Source organism: Patagioenas fasciata, chromosome 13, assembly GCF_037038585.1.
Source record: "Patagioenas fasciata isolate bPatFas1 chromosome 13, bPatFas1.hap1, whole genome shotgun sequence".
Classification (NCBI taxonomy): Eukaryota; Metazoa; Chordata; class Aves; order Columbiformes; family Columbidae; genus Patagioenas; species Patagioenas fasciata.
In genome coordinates this window covers 21,781,632-21,795,732 of record NC_092532.1, presented here as the reverse complement: position 1 = coordinate 21,795,732, position 14,101 = coordinate 21,781,632, and the positions used below count along the sequence as shown (strand labels likewise).

The following is a 14,101-nucleotide window of genomic DNA, read 5'->3' as shown; positions in this document are numbered from 1 at the left end:
AGCACTTTTTACAGCACAAACTGTTAACAGCTCGTTCCCTGCTGGGGAATCCATGATCATTCTCAGGTCAGAACTTGGGTTTCTGGATGAGAATTGAATACTGAGAAACCTAGAACAACACAATAAAGGCAGTTAAGGCTCAAGTAATGTGTATCAATGAGAAAATATGAGTCTGTGGCTAGAATAATTTTGCTTTATTCATAGGCTGGCAATAGTCTGTCTGAAAGAATTGCACAAAAGATTTTATTGGACTAATCAGAGCCCCTGGTGAACAGACCTAATTACTGAACTGCCATGGAAACATCAGCACAGTTCCAGGTGATTGATAACTTTTGTTATTTCCAAAACAAAAACAAAAGAGAGAAGGAAATATTTAGATAACAAATAATGCATAAATGTGAGGGGAAATGTCATACCTTTAAAGTATGTTGCTCTTTTATGGAACTACTGTTATCTCATCCTTTTATCTATAATCATCATACAAAGCAAAGCAGATGTCATTTGCAGGCATTCTCTTCAGGCCTACTGTTTTTCCTTAAAACATTGAAGGAAAAAATGCCTAGGACCTCTTATCATATGGGACAAATAAAACAGCAAACAAGATGAAAGCAAAATTGCTAACAGGCATTGTTACACAGATCTTACCAGGGATCAGTGGCCATGTGTGGACATCATTACTCTAGTAGAAATTGAGCAGCAGGACATTAGGCAAACCCAGTGATGTCAGTTGGTTCTGGATTACAACTTCATTTTGCTGAAATTACTGCAGATTCACATTGGTGTAAGGAATTATTAGGAATCTGGGTGGTTTGTGGAATGTCATTACCTAAAGCCTTCTGGATTTTAACTGTTACCAAAAAAAGCTCATCTGTCTAGAAAGCAACCCTGTTTATTTATTTGACAGCCTGACACATTATGTTGTAATAAAAAGGAAGAGTGACAGGGTTGTCAAGCATATTGCGTTTCGAGAATTTGAATGAGAAATCTGCAAACCTTCTTCCAGTTATTTCCTTACACAAGATGCACCCTTCCATTTTTTCCCAAAATAAGGACCCCTGTATTTCCTCCTTGCAGCCCGGCTGAGAACAGACAATAACAGCCATTTGTCCAAGATTGCTCATGCAGAAGAGCAGCGCCTTGCTGTGTGTGCCATAGCACGCCACACTACTCAAGGATAAACCACACTCACCGAGCGTGCAGTGCAGGGCTAAGTTAAACTTCACTGCTGTTTAGAAACCCCTCCTCTTGCCCCAGCTCCCTCAGGAGCATGAACAACTAACCCATCATAAGTGCATTTATTCCCTAGCTTGCGGACAGCACATTCCGGATTCAGGGCATGCTCAAATCACTACTTATCTCTATCTGCTTAGATCTAGAAATACAAACATATCATTGAAATGTAAAATTTCTGAGCATGGGAACAGCAGCCTATGCCATATGATCTCCACTGAGATTGCTGTAGAGTGAATAAAAGCCAAATTCAAACTAATGTCAGAAAGAAATAATTTTAAACAGAGCGACCTTCATCTTCATTTCATCTCACTGATGTGATGCAGAAAAGGTCTTTTATGAGGGAGGGATGATTCTAAAATTTTTGAAGGTTCTTTTCAAAAGCTTTTTGAATGATTATCCAAAGCATGCCTTTGGTATAAAAAGCAGGCAGGAGTAATTTTTTCATCTCTCGACACTGCCATCCCCATTTGGACTACTCAGAAATGTCTTTCCCACATAGTAGTTCCATTCCACTCATAGGTACCTCACAGCAGCACAGAGACATACAAATTAATTTACAGACCAAAAAAGATCAGGATTTTGAATGGACTAAGAAATTATTGATTGGTTCACTTAAAACTATTACTAAGAATTGAGACAGCTCACTCATCTGCATGTTGGGAAATCATTTATTAGTCAGTTGGTCACACTGACATTAGACTCAATGAAAGATTCATGTTCACTTCAAGAAGCTGAACAACTTCACAACTGTGTTAAAAGAAAAGAAACATGAAATCTTGTCTTTTCTATTACACTTTCTTCAGCTGTAGTGTATTCTGTTAACTTGTTCAAGCTGCTGTATAGTCTGCTTTAATATTAAGATGAAAGGAGACTATTCTGGTCTTACAAGACATGTATGGGATTTAGGTTAAGGTTCCTGGTTTTTTACATTTTCTGTGTGGCCCTACAGAAGTCCTTTGGTTTAGTCCTTTAGTGTCTCAGTTTCAGTTCCTTTATTTGTGCAAGATGGTTAATACCACGTTGTTATGATGTAGGGACATTGTGCAGATAACCGTTGAAAAAGCAAGGCATTCAGCTACTACAGTAATAAAAGCTAATAATGTACATTAAAGGGACAGAAGTATAGACTTCCCCTTCAATTCTCTTAGACTTTTGATGGACTCAGTCTCTCAAGAAAAAATCTTGCAGTGTCTTGAAATCCTAAAGTCTCTAAAGTCTGGCTCTTAATTAAACTATTAACATGTTCTTTCTCTGCTTCACTACGGAGGAAAATAACTGGGCTAATGCTTTAGGAAACTCCTGTGAATAACAGCAGGGGTTCTTTAACCGCCATGATAACTTTTTCTCTCACCAATCCAGTATCATTTACTCTATTTTTCCTTCTTTTCTACCTTTCCACTAAACTCAGGCAATATAAGGGCAAATTGTTCTTATTCTTTATTTACTGATGAGGTAGCCTTCAGAAATTCTCTAGCTTGAATGTCACATGTTAATTTTTTTCAGAGATTGTATCATTTAAAAGAAGTTTGCGTTCCGTTCTTTTCACAAAGTTATAAACACAGTACCAGATCTGAAACGACGCTGTTTTGGCACATAACATACCCTTCTAAATGGACTGAGTTATGATTAAAAATCACTGCTTACCAAGAACTCAAACATATCTCAAAGCATATGATGAACATACAATTTATCTACACTATATTAAAGGGGTTCTCATTAAATAATTTTTAAAAAGTTACTAAATGGTATTCATCTTGGTAAAATACATCTACCTTCTTGTCAGAAAACACAGTAGAGGTGTGAAAAGAGGAGAGGAGAGGAGAGGAGAGGAGAGGAGAGGAGAGGAGAGGAGAGGAGAGGAGAGGAGAGGAGAGGAGAGGAGAGGAGAGGAGAGGAGAGGAGAGGAGAGGAGAGGAGAGGAGAGGAGAGGAGAGGAGAGGAGAGGAGAGGAGAGGGAGAGGGAGAGGAGAGTTGATTGTTTTGTTTCTTGCTACCCCACATTAAATAAAAAGTTGGGCCTGCATCACATTCCACAGGAACATCATCAGCAAAGCACACAGACATAAGCCAGGAATATTTTTTAAGAGAATAGCACATAAAATAAGACAGGCACAGAGTAAAGAGTAATGAGAAATTGACCATTGTTCTGAAATATCTGCTTGGGAACTATATAAATCCTCTTTATTGATCCATGTATTACAAGGACAATTCCTACTCAAAAATTCTAGTTATTTATAGTATCATATAACTTCTTTAAGCTTATTGCATATTTTTACAAAACAAAGGCCTTATTTCTTAACTCTCAAGTGCAATTAATCTTGCAGGCAGCTAAATATTTTATTTCTAATCTTTGCTTTTTGTGGTTTTGATTGTAATGCCTTTCTTTAGTCACACTTAGTAATTTGTTCAGTATTAGTGTGAGAGAGCAGCAAAGTCATACTCTGGTGCCCGATGAGACAGAGTAACTCTTTCTGTTAAACCTAAACTCATTTAGGCTCCATCTAAATACATAGTCCTAGGAATGCATCCAAGGCTCAGCATCCTACCTCCATGTGCAGTCCTTGCTCAGACACTGGTTCTCATGGAAAGATATTCCAGACTCACAGGGAGAAGGAAGCCACTACAAATTTTGAACTTGAACCAGCAGGGGAGCAGATCTCTAGGTATTTCTCAGAATCTTTCATTACCTCTCCCCACATTTATTTGAGAGGCAGTCTTAGACTTCTTAATGAATTGATTCTTGCTCTGCTTTTTAACTACCTGAATAATAACAGACATAGCCTACTGACCCAGAAATGTTGGGGTGTTTTTGTTGGAAGCTGTTTGGTGGTTTGTTGTTGTTGGTTTTGTTGTTTGTTTGCTTGTTTTGGTCATTCTCTCCCATACTCCACACAGATACTTTGTCTTATATTTACAAAATATTTGGGAGAAAGAAATTCCAGATTTTTCTTCTCATTTATACAGCTTTCTGCTTTGCTACTCATCCCAGAAATCACTACATTCCCAATCTGATTTGGGGTTTACTGCATACACACTAAAAACAATTACACTCAGACTCAGATTGCAACACAGTGATTTGATTATAAGTGACACCTTATGTTTTAGCTGCTCATTCACTTTCAACTCTTGTACATTATTTGAATTCTTACCAGCTGACTGGTACAATTTTGAACGTTTTCAGCTTACACTGCACTGCAGAATTGTAAAGCCATTGGGTACAGGCATGAAAGTTACAATGATGTATGAGACTGCCAACATAATGGCAATAGCCTGCAAGTTTGTGGCTTATTCTCTACGTTTGTGTCCTCAGAGAAAATCACTGCAGTGCTGAGGGCCATATTTTGTGGGTTTAAGTGTTAATTAAGTGGTGTATAGGTCTCACTCTGGTTCCCTGCACAGGGGAAGCTCATAGCCTTTGAGGTAGGTGAACTATTCACAGCAATAGGGTTTCTTTCTTTTTTTTTATTCAGTTTCACCCCTTCTTCATCATTAGCCCTTCACAAATTCTAGTAGCTTGTTGGAATACAAACAAAATTCTGTAAGCACTTCCAAGTATTTTGTATTTCAGCTTTCAAATAAAAATATTTGGCTTCCTAAGACAAATATAAAAAGGATCGCTACACATTTACCTCATCAGGGATTAGGGTAGATTAGGGGATGTCCTGTATTCCATCTGACTTAATGCCTCTGTTTCTGCTGATATTTTGTGCTTCACCTCCCACCTAAAAGCAATCAGAAAGAAATGCCAGCACAGGAGTAGGCAATGAGCCCTTCTCAGTCTGCACCATTCGTACCTGGTGCAGCAGGCACTTGCTAGGACTGAGCAGTTCATTACCCTTTACTCAGCAGTGCATTCCTTACTCATGGAAATCTCTACAATAACATCTGATGCTGCATGGAGCCGTACATGCTTCCTCCTCTGCTGGAGGCTATTATACACTCAAAGGGTTGCTTACTTCTGCCCAAAGTTTATATGGCTACATTCATGCTCTAAAATGCTTATTCAGCCTATTGTTTTCTAGTCTTATATGAAAAGAAGAATCAGTATGAGGAACCATTTAACAGCAGAACACTGGAGCACAGGCCATGTCTTCCCAACAACTTCTCTTACGCTGCGTAAACCTCCTGTTCACTCTGAAGTTCTCACTTTTTTTTACCTATCATGACTTCCAACAACTGAATGTATCTAAGCTCTCCGTGAGAAGTACAGCTTCCATAATTCCTTGTTGAAAACTAAAGTTTCATGATGCACATGAAAGGACCACTTGCAGCAACAATGTGTGTTCTTTTAAAAGAAATAATTCTCCTCTGACTGTCAGTGTATAGATTTGTTTACACAAAGCGCACTGAAAATATTACTGAAACAAAATGCTGTAGCCACTGCTCAGTTTTTCGGAAGGAGAAACAGTAGATTTCAGTGTGCAAAAGAGTTGTGTATATATTGATACGTATAATCAGGCTTGGATGACGTAGGAGAAGCCCAAGATTGTTCAGCAGTAGAGACACAGTTTCCAATGTAAAATGTAACTCCCTATTCAAAAAGACTTACCCGGACTCTCATTGGATCATCTCCTGAGTGGACAATAAGGATTTTATCTGTTTGCTATGTTCCACAGTGTAAACGTGTGGCGTAGCATTTCTTGGGCCTAAATCCAGCCCCCTTTGTCATACAAAGCTAGCTAGCAGACATTAAGTAAAAGTACCTTTTGGGATTATTAGAATCCATATATGGGAAAAGAAAATTTAAAATGGACTGAATAATTCTGAAAATTTTAGGAAAAGGTAAGTTTTTTTAATAAAAATATTTTAAATATCTTTATTTTTCCTTCTATTCTCAACTAGAAGTTGGATTGTGATAAGAAAATGCTTCACATCATGATGCGCTTATTTGACTATTGTGGTAACATACGGGGAAATAAATTATCAAAATTAACAGATTGTTTGTGTCACATTAGTGTTGCAGGAAATCCCACTCACCTGGTTCTTTTGTGCATCTTTACGTGATAAAATATATTCATAAGCTGTGGAAAAACTTGAAAAACAGTTATTAAGGCAATCAGAACTTCATAAGATAATGCTTTTCTTCCCTATCTGATAACAGCACAGTGCCTGGAAGAACAGGGTTCTTACCAGAGTCTGAGTCAAAACACTCTCTAACAGGCTGCCACGTGGACACCATACTAACTGTAATTAATTGATTAATTTAAAAAGCCAAAACCATTCATCAGGATGGGAGAGAAAGATGAGAATAAAGTAGTCTTCTGATCTGGTTGGATATTAGGCTGAGTCTATATAAAATGGGCTGAAAATTCCCTGTTTATTTTGTAAATTGTAGAAAAGAAGCAGCAGGCATTATGGAATTCTAACTAAAGCCCCTTTATCATCAAATGTTACTTTTATTTAAGGAAGAATTGTTATATACAATAAAATAAATGACTGCTGTTTCATGTGAAATAAGAGGGTTGGAAAATATCCATTAAAAACCTACAGCGTTTCATGACTCATACTTGACCTTTTTCTGCAAGGATTAATTGTATCTCCTGCTTTATATTGCAATGACATTTTACCTAACAATCCCCTGCCTTTATTTGGTATAACAGGTTATACCGGGTTACTGCAGCTTGGAACAGTTAAGACCCGAAACTGCAGAAACTGCAAGGAAGCTAATGCTGACTGGAAGGCTGTAAAAGCTGTCAGTGCAAAGGCTATAAAGCTGTATCTACCCCTCTGTAGAGATGGGCTCTTAGCCACCTCCACCGCTTTGCCATGGAACTCACCTGGCAGGAGGCTGAGATAATCCCCTGCCTCAGGGAACCTGCAAAATAACCATGTCCTTGATAGTTGAACAAGACCCCTTGGTTGTGAGAGGGAGGGAGGGCATATGGATTGTATAAATAATCTGCTCCTTTGGTCAGCTCTTCACTTGACTGTCTTTCACAGCTGAGACGCTGCATCAGAACTGTGAAGCCACTCTGGATTCTACTTGTGCCTGTGGTTTTGAGGGTAAAAACCTGTTATTTCCCTTTCCATAGGGTTAAGTCCTGACATACTACTACTTTTTTTTTTTTTGTAAAATGTAGGAAACTTACTCTTCAACAATGTCTGAAGAGACTGAGGTATTCCCTTGCATGGGAAACTCATACCTATTGCATGTGAATAGAAGTATACCAATGTAGTTGAAAATTAGTCCAAAAGTGATCACATCTGTGGCTGGACCTGTGGGACTGTTGGAGTTTAAAGGTGATTCAACTGGTTTTGCATTGCTTACGATTACATAAATCACATTTCAATTAAAAAAATGTAGAGCTTTTATTTTCAAATTAATTTTTAAAACCTGCCAGCTTGTGACATTTGGCAAAGTGAACTGTGTCAATGTTGCCATGAGTCAAAGTTCCATTAACAACAACAGAAATGACAAAAATACTCTGCCCCCCAGCACCCAAACAGAAGCCCTGTTTTGTAATTCAAAACCAAGATGTTACGTACAGCAGGGAATTGATTTATTTCTTTTTTGCTATTAAAAAATATTTTGAACGTTAAAAAAATAAAAAGGCTAGACTTAACAAAAAGACCCAAGTAAAATATAAAATGAGGACCCGTTCCAGAATCAGCCACGTGTTACCATCAGTTATCTGTGCTACCTGCCTTCTGCCAGTAGGCTGTGTGTTCTCAAGTTGACAAATCAGAAGCTTTCCACATCAGTAAAGAAACAGATCTACGTGTTCATAAGCACCATGGGGTGAGTTTGTATGTAGGTATCTACCACAGAATAGCTGGCCTGTGTTCGTTTCAAGAACAGGAATTTGCGATGCCAGTATTGGACTTCTAAGTAGTTTGTTGGGAGTGCACTGAAAAATAACAGTTCTATTTTGTATATATGGGGGAGGATCTTTCCCTGGGTATACGTGGCGTGATGAGAATTCCCTAGACAAACGTCTGCAAGATTTTTCTTTTGACAGAACTTTGAGGAGAGGATAGAACTGCTCTCATACCATAAATGCTTTCTCCATTCATGTAATGAAGCAGGTAACCTCTACTCATCCTTCTGTCTACCTGTCATCATCACACAGACTTCACTCAAGCAAGCATCTGAAATAGTGGAAGGAGAAGAAAGGGAATTTTGTAAATTATTACATAGCCCCCCTGAATAGAATGCTGGAATTTTAATTGTGTTCATTTCACTGGTTTAATTTTTGCATGGGGTGGGGTAGGGGGCACAAGGTAGGGAAGAAAAAGAGAAGAAATAGCTGTGTCGGTGTGCTAATGAGCACATTGACAAGGCTCTGCCAGAAACTCTGTGCTTCAGCTTGCTTTTATTAGCCATTTTGGAAGATGTCTTAGTTGCGGTTGCACATAAGAACATTGTCAGGGCTTTTATATTTTCTCATTTAGAATACTACGACATTATTTCGAGATGAACTAGTTCTGCAGCACATAAGCCAGTATCAGTATTGTATAATACAGCAGCTCGACTCATTTCGCAGTGTGATTACAAACCCCATCACAGTGAATTATACAGCAAGTTAAATTGGTTTCTACCTTTTGCAAAGCCAGAATATTATCTTGCACAAATATTGTACAAATGTAGAAATAATACGAGTCCAACTTCTCTGAACGATAGACTACAGAAAGTTTCCATTGCTCACTCCACCAATACAATCTGCTGCTAATGACACCTGCTACATTCTGAAAGCAAACTCTAACAGTGGTGAATACTCCTACTTTTTTTTTATTTCGCTAATTTACTGGGACATCCTGCCACTGTTACAAATTTTCCAAATCTGAAAAATATTTTTTTGAGCAACATCTGATCACTTTTCTCGATCAGAAATACTCGTGAATGTGTGTTGCAACTGAACATTCTTCTATTACTAAAAAGCACCATCACTGTCTTTAGATTTTTAGCACAATTGAATATACAGAGACAGTCCTTTGGTGTAAGGAATCCAGACTCTTCACTGTAAGTCTTCCTATGATAGGTTTGTCTGTTGCTTCTAGTCATGGTTTTTATTTCTTTGTTTTTTTAATGCAGCACTTGAACTCGTTGACGTAGCAATACAGTCTGCTGACTACCTTGGCAAAGTAATCCACTTGCATTCTGTTGTTGTGGTTTGTTCTGTTTTGTTTTTAAACACAAATAGGATAATGAGAGAGAAGGAAGAGAGCTCGGTGAACTTCATCTTGGCCAAAGCGTGGTGTTTGCAGTCACTGAACACACCAGCTGAAACCAGCTGAAGAAGAGCTATATGGTCTTAATGAACTTACTCCCCAATATTATATTCACAGTATTACAGCTCAGGATGGGGGAACTGGTGGAGAGAGGGGCAGGGAAAAGGAAAGGAACAGTCAAATGGCTCAATTAAGGCTGAAATTCTATCCCAAGAAAATCCAATACAAACCCAGCCTACCTACAGGGGTTTCCTGCAGCTGGACAGACCTTGGAGAAGCTTTCTAAGCTCGCTTATCCATTTCTAGAATTCAGTGACCATGCAGCCTGTTGGCAAAATTTCCACACACATCTGTAGGTACATGCAACTGCATGGATTTAATAGAATTAATATATTTTTTCTCTGTATATCAATACCAGCAGATCCATCTCTAGCAGGGCAGTACAAATAAAGTTACTATTTTGCAGACATTCTGTCTGTTCTCCAGATTGATAATTGTTACTGCTGGACTACGACATAGTTGAGGGTATTTGGAGTTGCCGTAGTGTTAAATGTTTCTCCTGTGATCAGCAGCTGCAGATTTACATGAAAATCTTCAGCCATCTTCTCTCCTGTATATTTCACAGTCATTTCAATATCATCATAGACGAAAAGGTATAAATGATACCATGTGAAAAAATGTATTGTGTCTAAATGAGCTTTCCGTGATCTGATTTCAAGGTCACAGCACACAAATATTGTAGCATATGCTTTCAGCTACCATAAAGGACAGGGCATGGGGAAGACCTTCAGTCATGTGAGTTTTCATTAGTAAACACGTACACTTATTCAGTTCACAGTGCTTGAATGCTGAAATGCCTGAGCTGAATTTTGTGTCTGGACAGTGTCCAGGCCAAAAACTCAGAATTCCAACTTTGACGTGTGGGATGATTTACTTCGGCAGTTCTGACAAATGAGACCCAGCTAGGGGAAGGCAAGCCAGAATCAATGGGACTCAAAGGCGCTTGGCACTTGTAAAAGATTTTGAGAATTTAATTATCAAATTTATCAGTATTAATAATTCTAATGTAATGCATTTTCCTTGTCACTTACAATGAGTCAATTGCTAATTAAATGTTGTTGAGAAAGATGAATTACCATTTTACATGCTTAAAAAGAATGTCGCCAATATGTCTAAATCTAGATGTGAAATGTAGAACGATTTGATTCTAATCCCCCTAAATACGGTTGTTATCCAAAATGGTTTTCTACTGAATTAATTTCATTTCTCAAAAAACAAGTACTGGAAAACTGAATGATCAACATTTAACCCTCTAACATATGTTGGTATAAATTTTATATTCAAATTACACAGAACTAGTTTGCAGAATGAATCATTTCCCTTTGGTGGGGTAGCAACGACTTCAAGAAATAGCACGTTGTTATTGACAGATCACAAATTCATTATCTTTTCTCTCCCCTTTCCATTGTAGATATTCATGTTTAAAACCTGTATAAACGCACAATTTACTGCTATGCCCACCAGTAGTAGCTTCCATCTCTTTTCGACTGACAGTGATGAGATTTCTGCCATGCTTTGCCTCTCCTACAGTGCCAGTGATGGGTTTTTTTCCTGGAAATCTTATTACTGAATGTGCTGTCGTGGTCTCCGATGGAGCTTTCAATCAGAAAGGCAATCAGAAGGTTATCCATTGGTAAGTTTTCCTACAAAAGAGCTTTGCAAAACCCTACAGCATATACTATAACTCACAGTCAGAGCTACTTGCCCTAAACGCTTATGCGGCTACAGAAAATAACATGATCTGTGTCTTACAGCACCTTCCTTTGCTCCGAGGAGTGGGATGTAGACTAGAAATTGGCTCAGCCTAACTTTTGAATCAGACTTTAGCATTTACACTACTATTAGATTTGGCCTGGCAATTCAGAACATCCTGGCACTTGATGCAAGTGATTAGTAAGAATGTTTGGCTGTTATTCCAGTCTGTTACATAAATATGTTTGATTTCATTGCAATCTTCATGACTGCTTCTTTTCCATCTTTAGATGACTTCACTGTTTAGTTTATAGTATTACTAAAATGGCTAAAGTTGTTCAGAGGTGCTTTTTTTAATATAGAGTAACTTAAATGGATACTAATTTCAATAAAATCTTTATAATACATATATATGTGGTATATTAGCTGTCTACAAACTACAGTCATTAAAACCAGCTACACCACAGCTAAAACAAAGTAAATGTTTCCATTTTGAAACACAGGCAAAATGGTGAGGGGGTTATGCACAAAGACATTTTTGTTTGTGTAACATACACTGATGAGGAGCTTAAAGAGAAGGGATTGTTTTTACTAGCAATACTTAGAAAAAATATGAGGTTATTTTTCAGCATGGTGCAGTGAATTAGACACACATAACTCCCATGGTCACAGGCTGCTGCATATCTAATTCAGCAAACGCTGTCAAAAATTGCTTCAAATATGATCCTTTTGTGTTTTGACTGTATTCAACTACCAAATGATTCTGAAGGAGCTACATTCCTCAGCCAACTATGAAGTCAGTCAGGCAGATTCCTTTCTGCAGGGTACAGGTAAAACTGAAAGAAAAGCAATAACAAGAGAAGTATTTATAAAAATATATTTCACAAAGTAGGAAACAATACAGGAGTTTCTCTGAATACAATACATGGAGTAAATCAACAATAATATAGCTTCAAAACAAAGTAGAAAATTAAAATGATTTGCATGTAATACGTAGTTTTATTATACAATTGCTACTTCTAAATGGCAAGTTTGCATTACAAATTGAGTATGCTTGCAGCTTCTAGTGTTGTTCTTTCTCTGTGTGCAAGAGCCCTGGTGCATCACTATGAATATTATAGAAAAGAAATGCTAATAACAGAAGCAGTAAAATTATGTACACACTGGTTCCTGCTCTAATACAGTGGAGAACTATAAGCATGTTTTATACTGTACTGTGTTATGTGTGGATTTCTAAAAGTCTAGAGTTTAAATATTCACATGAACCAGTTTACTTCCAGCTGTTTGTGCTTGTATTAAAAACACCACGTACTAGGATTTATGAAGAAGATATAAAACTGTCAAAAATTTTCTCTGGGAAAGTTTTATTCCTGACAGCATTCTCTTAAAATTCAGCTGCAAATGGATTAGGTTACCCCTTTAACCTGCAACAATATGTCATTCTTCTTCTTTTTTAAAATGTACATGTATTAAACATTCATTATATATATATTAAAAAAAATCTAACTGAGATAATTTCATTTTTTTTCATACTCTTACCCTATAGATTATCAGTCTTAATAAATAAAATCAGTAATGGACATCAATAAAATATTTATTTTAAAGATTAAACAAATAAATTCGATCTTCACCAATAAAATCAGCAATTCTTTAATATATGTTAAGTCCATCCCTTTTCACAGTTTTTTCTTTCGTTTCAAAAGACGAAGCACGGGATTGATCCTTCTTCTATAAAAAAGATCCTTTTGTAAAGCAAGGTTTTGTAGCCCTGCCTCTGAATCTCTGCACATTAGTAGGATTTATTACCCATCACTGGAATGGATTAAGAACATGTGAATATTTTAAGGCTTGACACAATATTCAAAGATGAAATTCAGTCTGTGGTTACGTGGCCAACAATTACTGTATGTACAATGTATGGTCACTGCACAGTAGAAGCCAGTAGGAATTTACAATGCTATTTCTATTCAGCATTGCTAAGAAGACCAAGATATTGCTTTTAACATTTCTGTGCCAGGATCTTTGTTGGCAATGCAGAAACAAACCATTAGCTTTACGCGTACTGGCAGGAGCTACTGTTCAACAGCAAAGTCCCTGCAAGTCCATTTTCTAAGAAAGCACCAATTTCTTTTGATTCACTGAAGATAATCAAAGATCCGAATCTCCATCTTCAGAGTGGCCAAGTGAATATCAAATATCCAAAGACTTCTAGACACTCCACATACTTTACTTCACACTCCACAAGACTTAACCTCCTAACATATACTTTTTTTTTGGTTCAACATTACAATGTAGTTGATTTTATAGATGACTGGCGCTAAACTTGCCTCTAAAACAAAAAGCCACATTAGTTTTACCTAACAGCAGTGGCCCTAGAATATTACATGATCATTAAGTCAACAATGAAAAGTTTGTAATCCACTGTCAAGTTTCTTTGTCACTTTCTCCAACGGAATAAAGTTCTCCAAGTCTTTTAAAGCGGGGACCCCATTCACTGAGGTAGTCAAAATTCTGATCTGAGTCTGATGTAGAGGACTCCAATGAGCTCAGGGAACCAGCCGCTGACCCTCTTCCTTCATAGCCATAAATCTGGATAGAGTCATATGGTGGAGCTGTGGGATCATTATCGGCTTCATGAAGCCTTACATTAATAAATTCGTCAACATCAACACCATTAGGAACAGGTGCAAGACCCTGCCTGGGCATAAACTGAAGATCAGGCTTAATATCCTTACGAGGCAAAAATCCATTAATTCCATCTGGATTTTGCAAAGTTGCAATGTCAAAAGCTTCCGTATCTTCTTCTCCACCTCCTTCATCATCATAGCGAATAATATTTTCCCTCACATCTTCATCATCTTTGATGATTAGAGGCTCATTCTTGTGTCTTCTTAGTGTTACAAACAGCACCACAATGACTGCAAAGAAAGCATCACAGGGTGATAAG

The 14,101-nt window shown here is 37.6% G+C and overlaps 1 protein-coding gene and 1 long non-coding RNA gene across 4 annotated transcripts in view; one reads left to right on the top strand and one right to left on the bottom strand.

The window, feature by feature from the left end:
* LOC139829044 (uncharacterized) overlaps window positions 1-14,101 on the top strand; it is a 45,174-nt gene that overhangs the window by 13,587 nt on the left and 17,486 nt on the right. Inside the window, exon 3 of the long non-coding RNA XR_011741260.1 lies at window positions 10,993-11,095. This is a non-coding gene — a long non-coding RNA (uncharacterized lncRNA). The remainder of the gene's footprint in view (window positions 1-10,992; window positions 11,096-14,101) is intronic.
* CDH8 (cadherin 8) overlaps window positions 12,018-14,101 on the bottom strand; it is a 143,500-nt gene continuing 141,416 nt past the window's right edge. For all 3 annotated transcript variants that reach the window (XM_065848241.2, XM_065848239.2, XM_065848240.2), the window contains one exon: window positions 12,018-14,072. In XM_065848241.2, coding sequence (XP_065704313.1) covers window positions 13,579-14,072 — 494 coding nt within the window. In that variant the 3' untranslated portion in view covers window positions 12,018-13,578. The remainder of the gene's footprint in view (window positions 14,073-14,101) is intronic.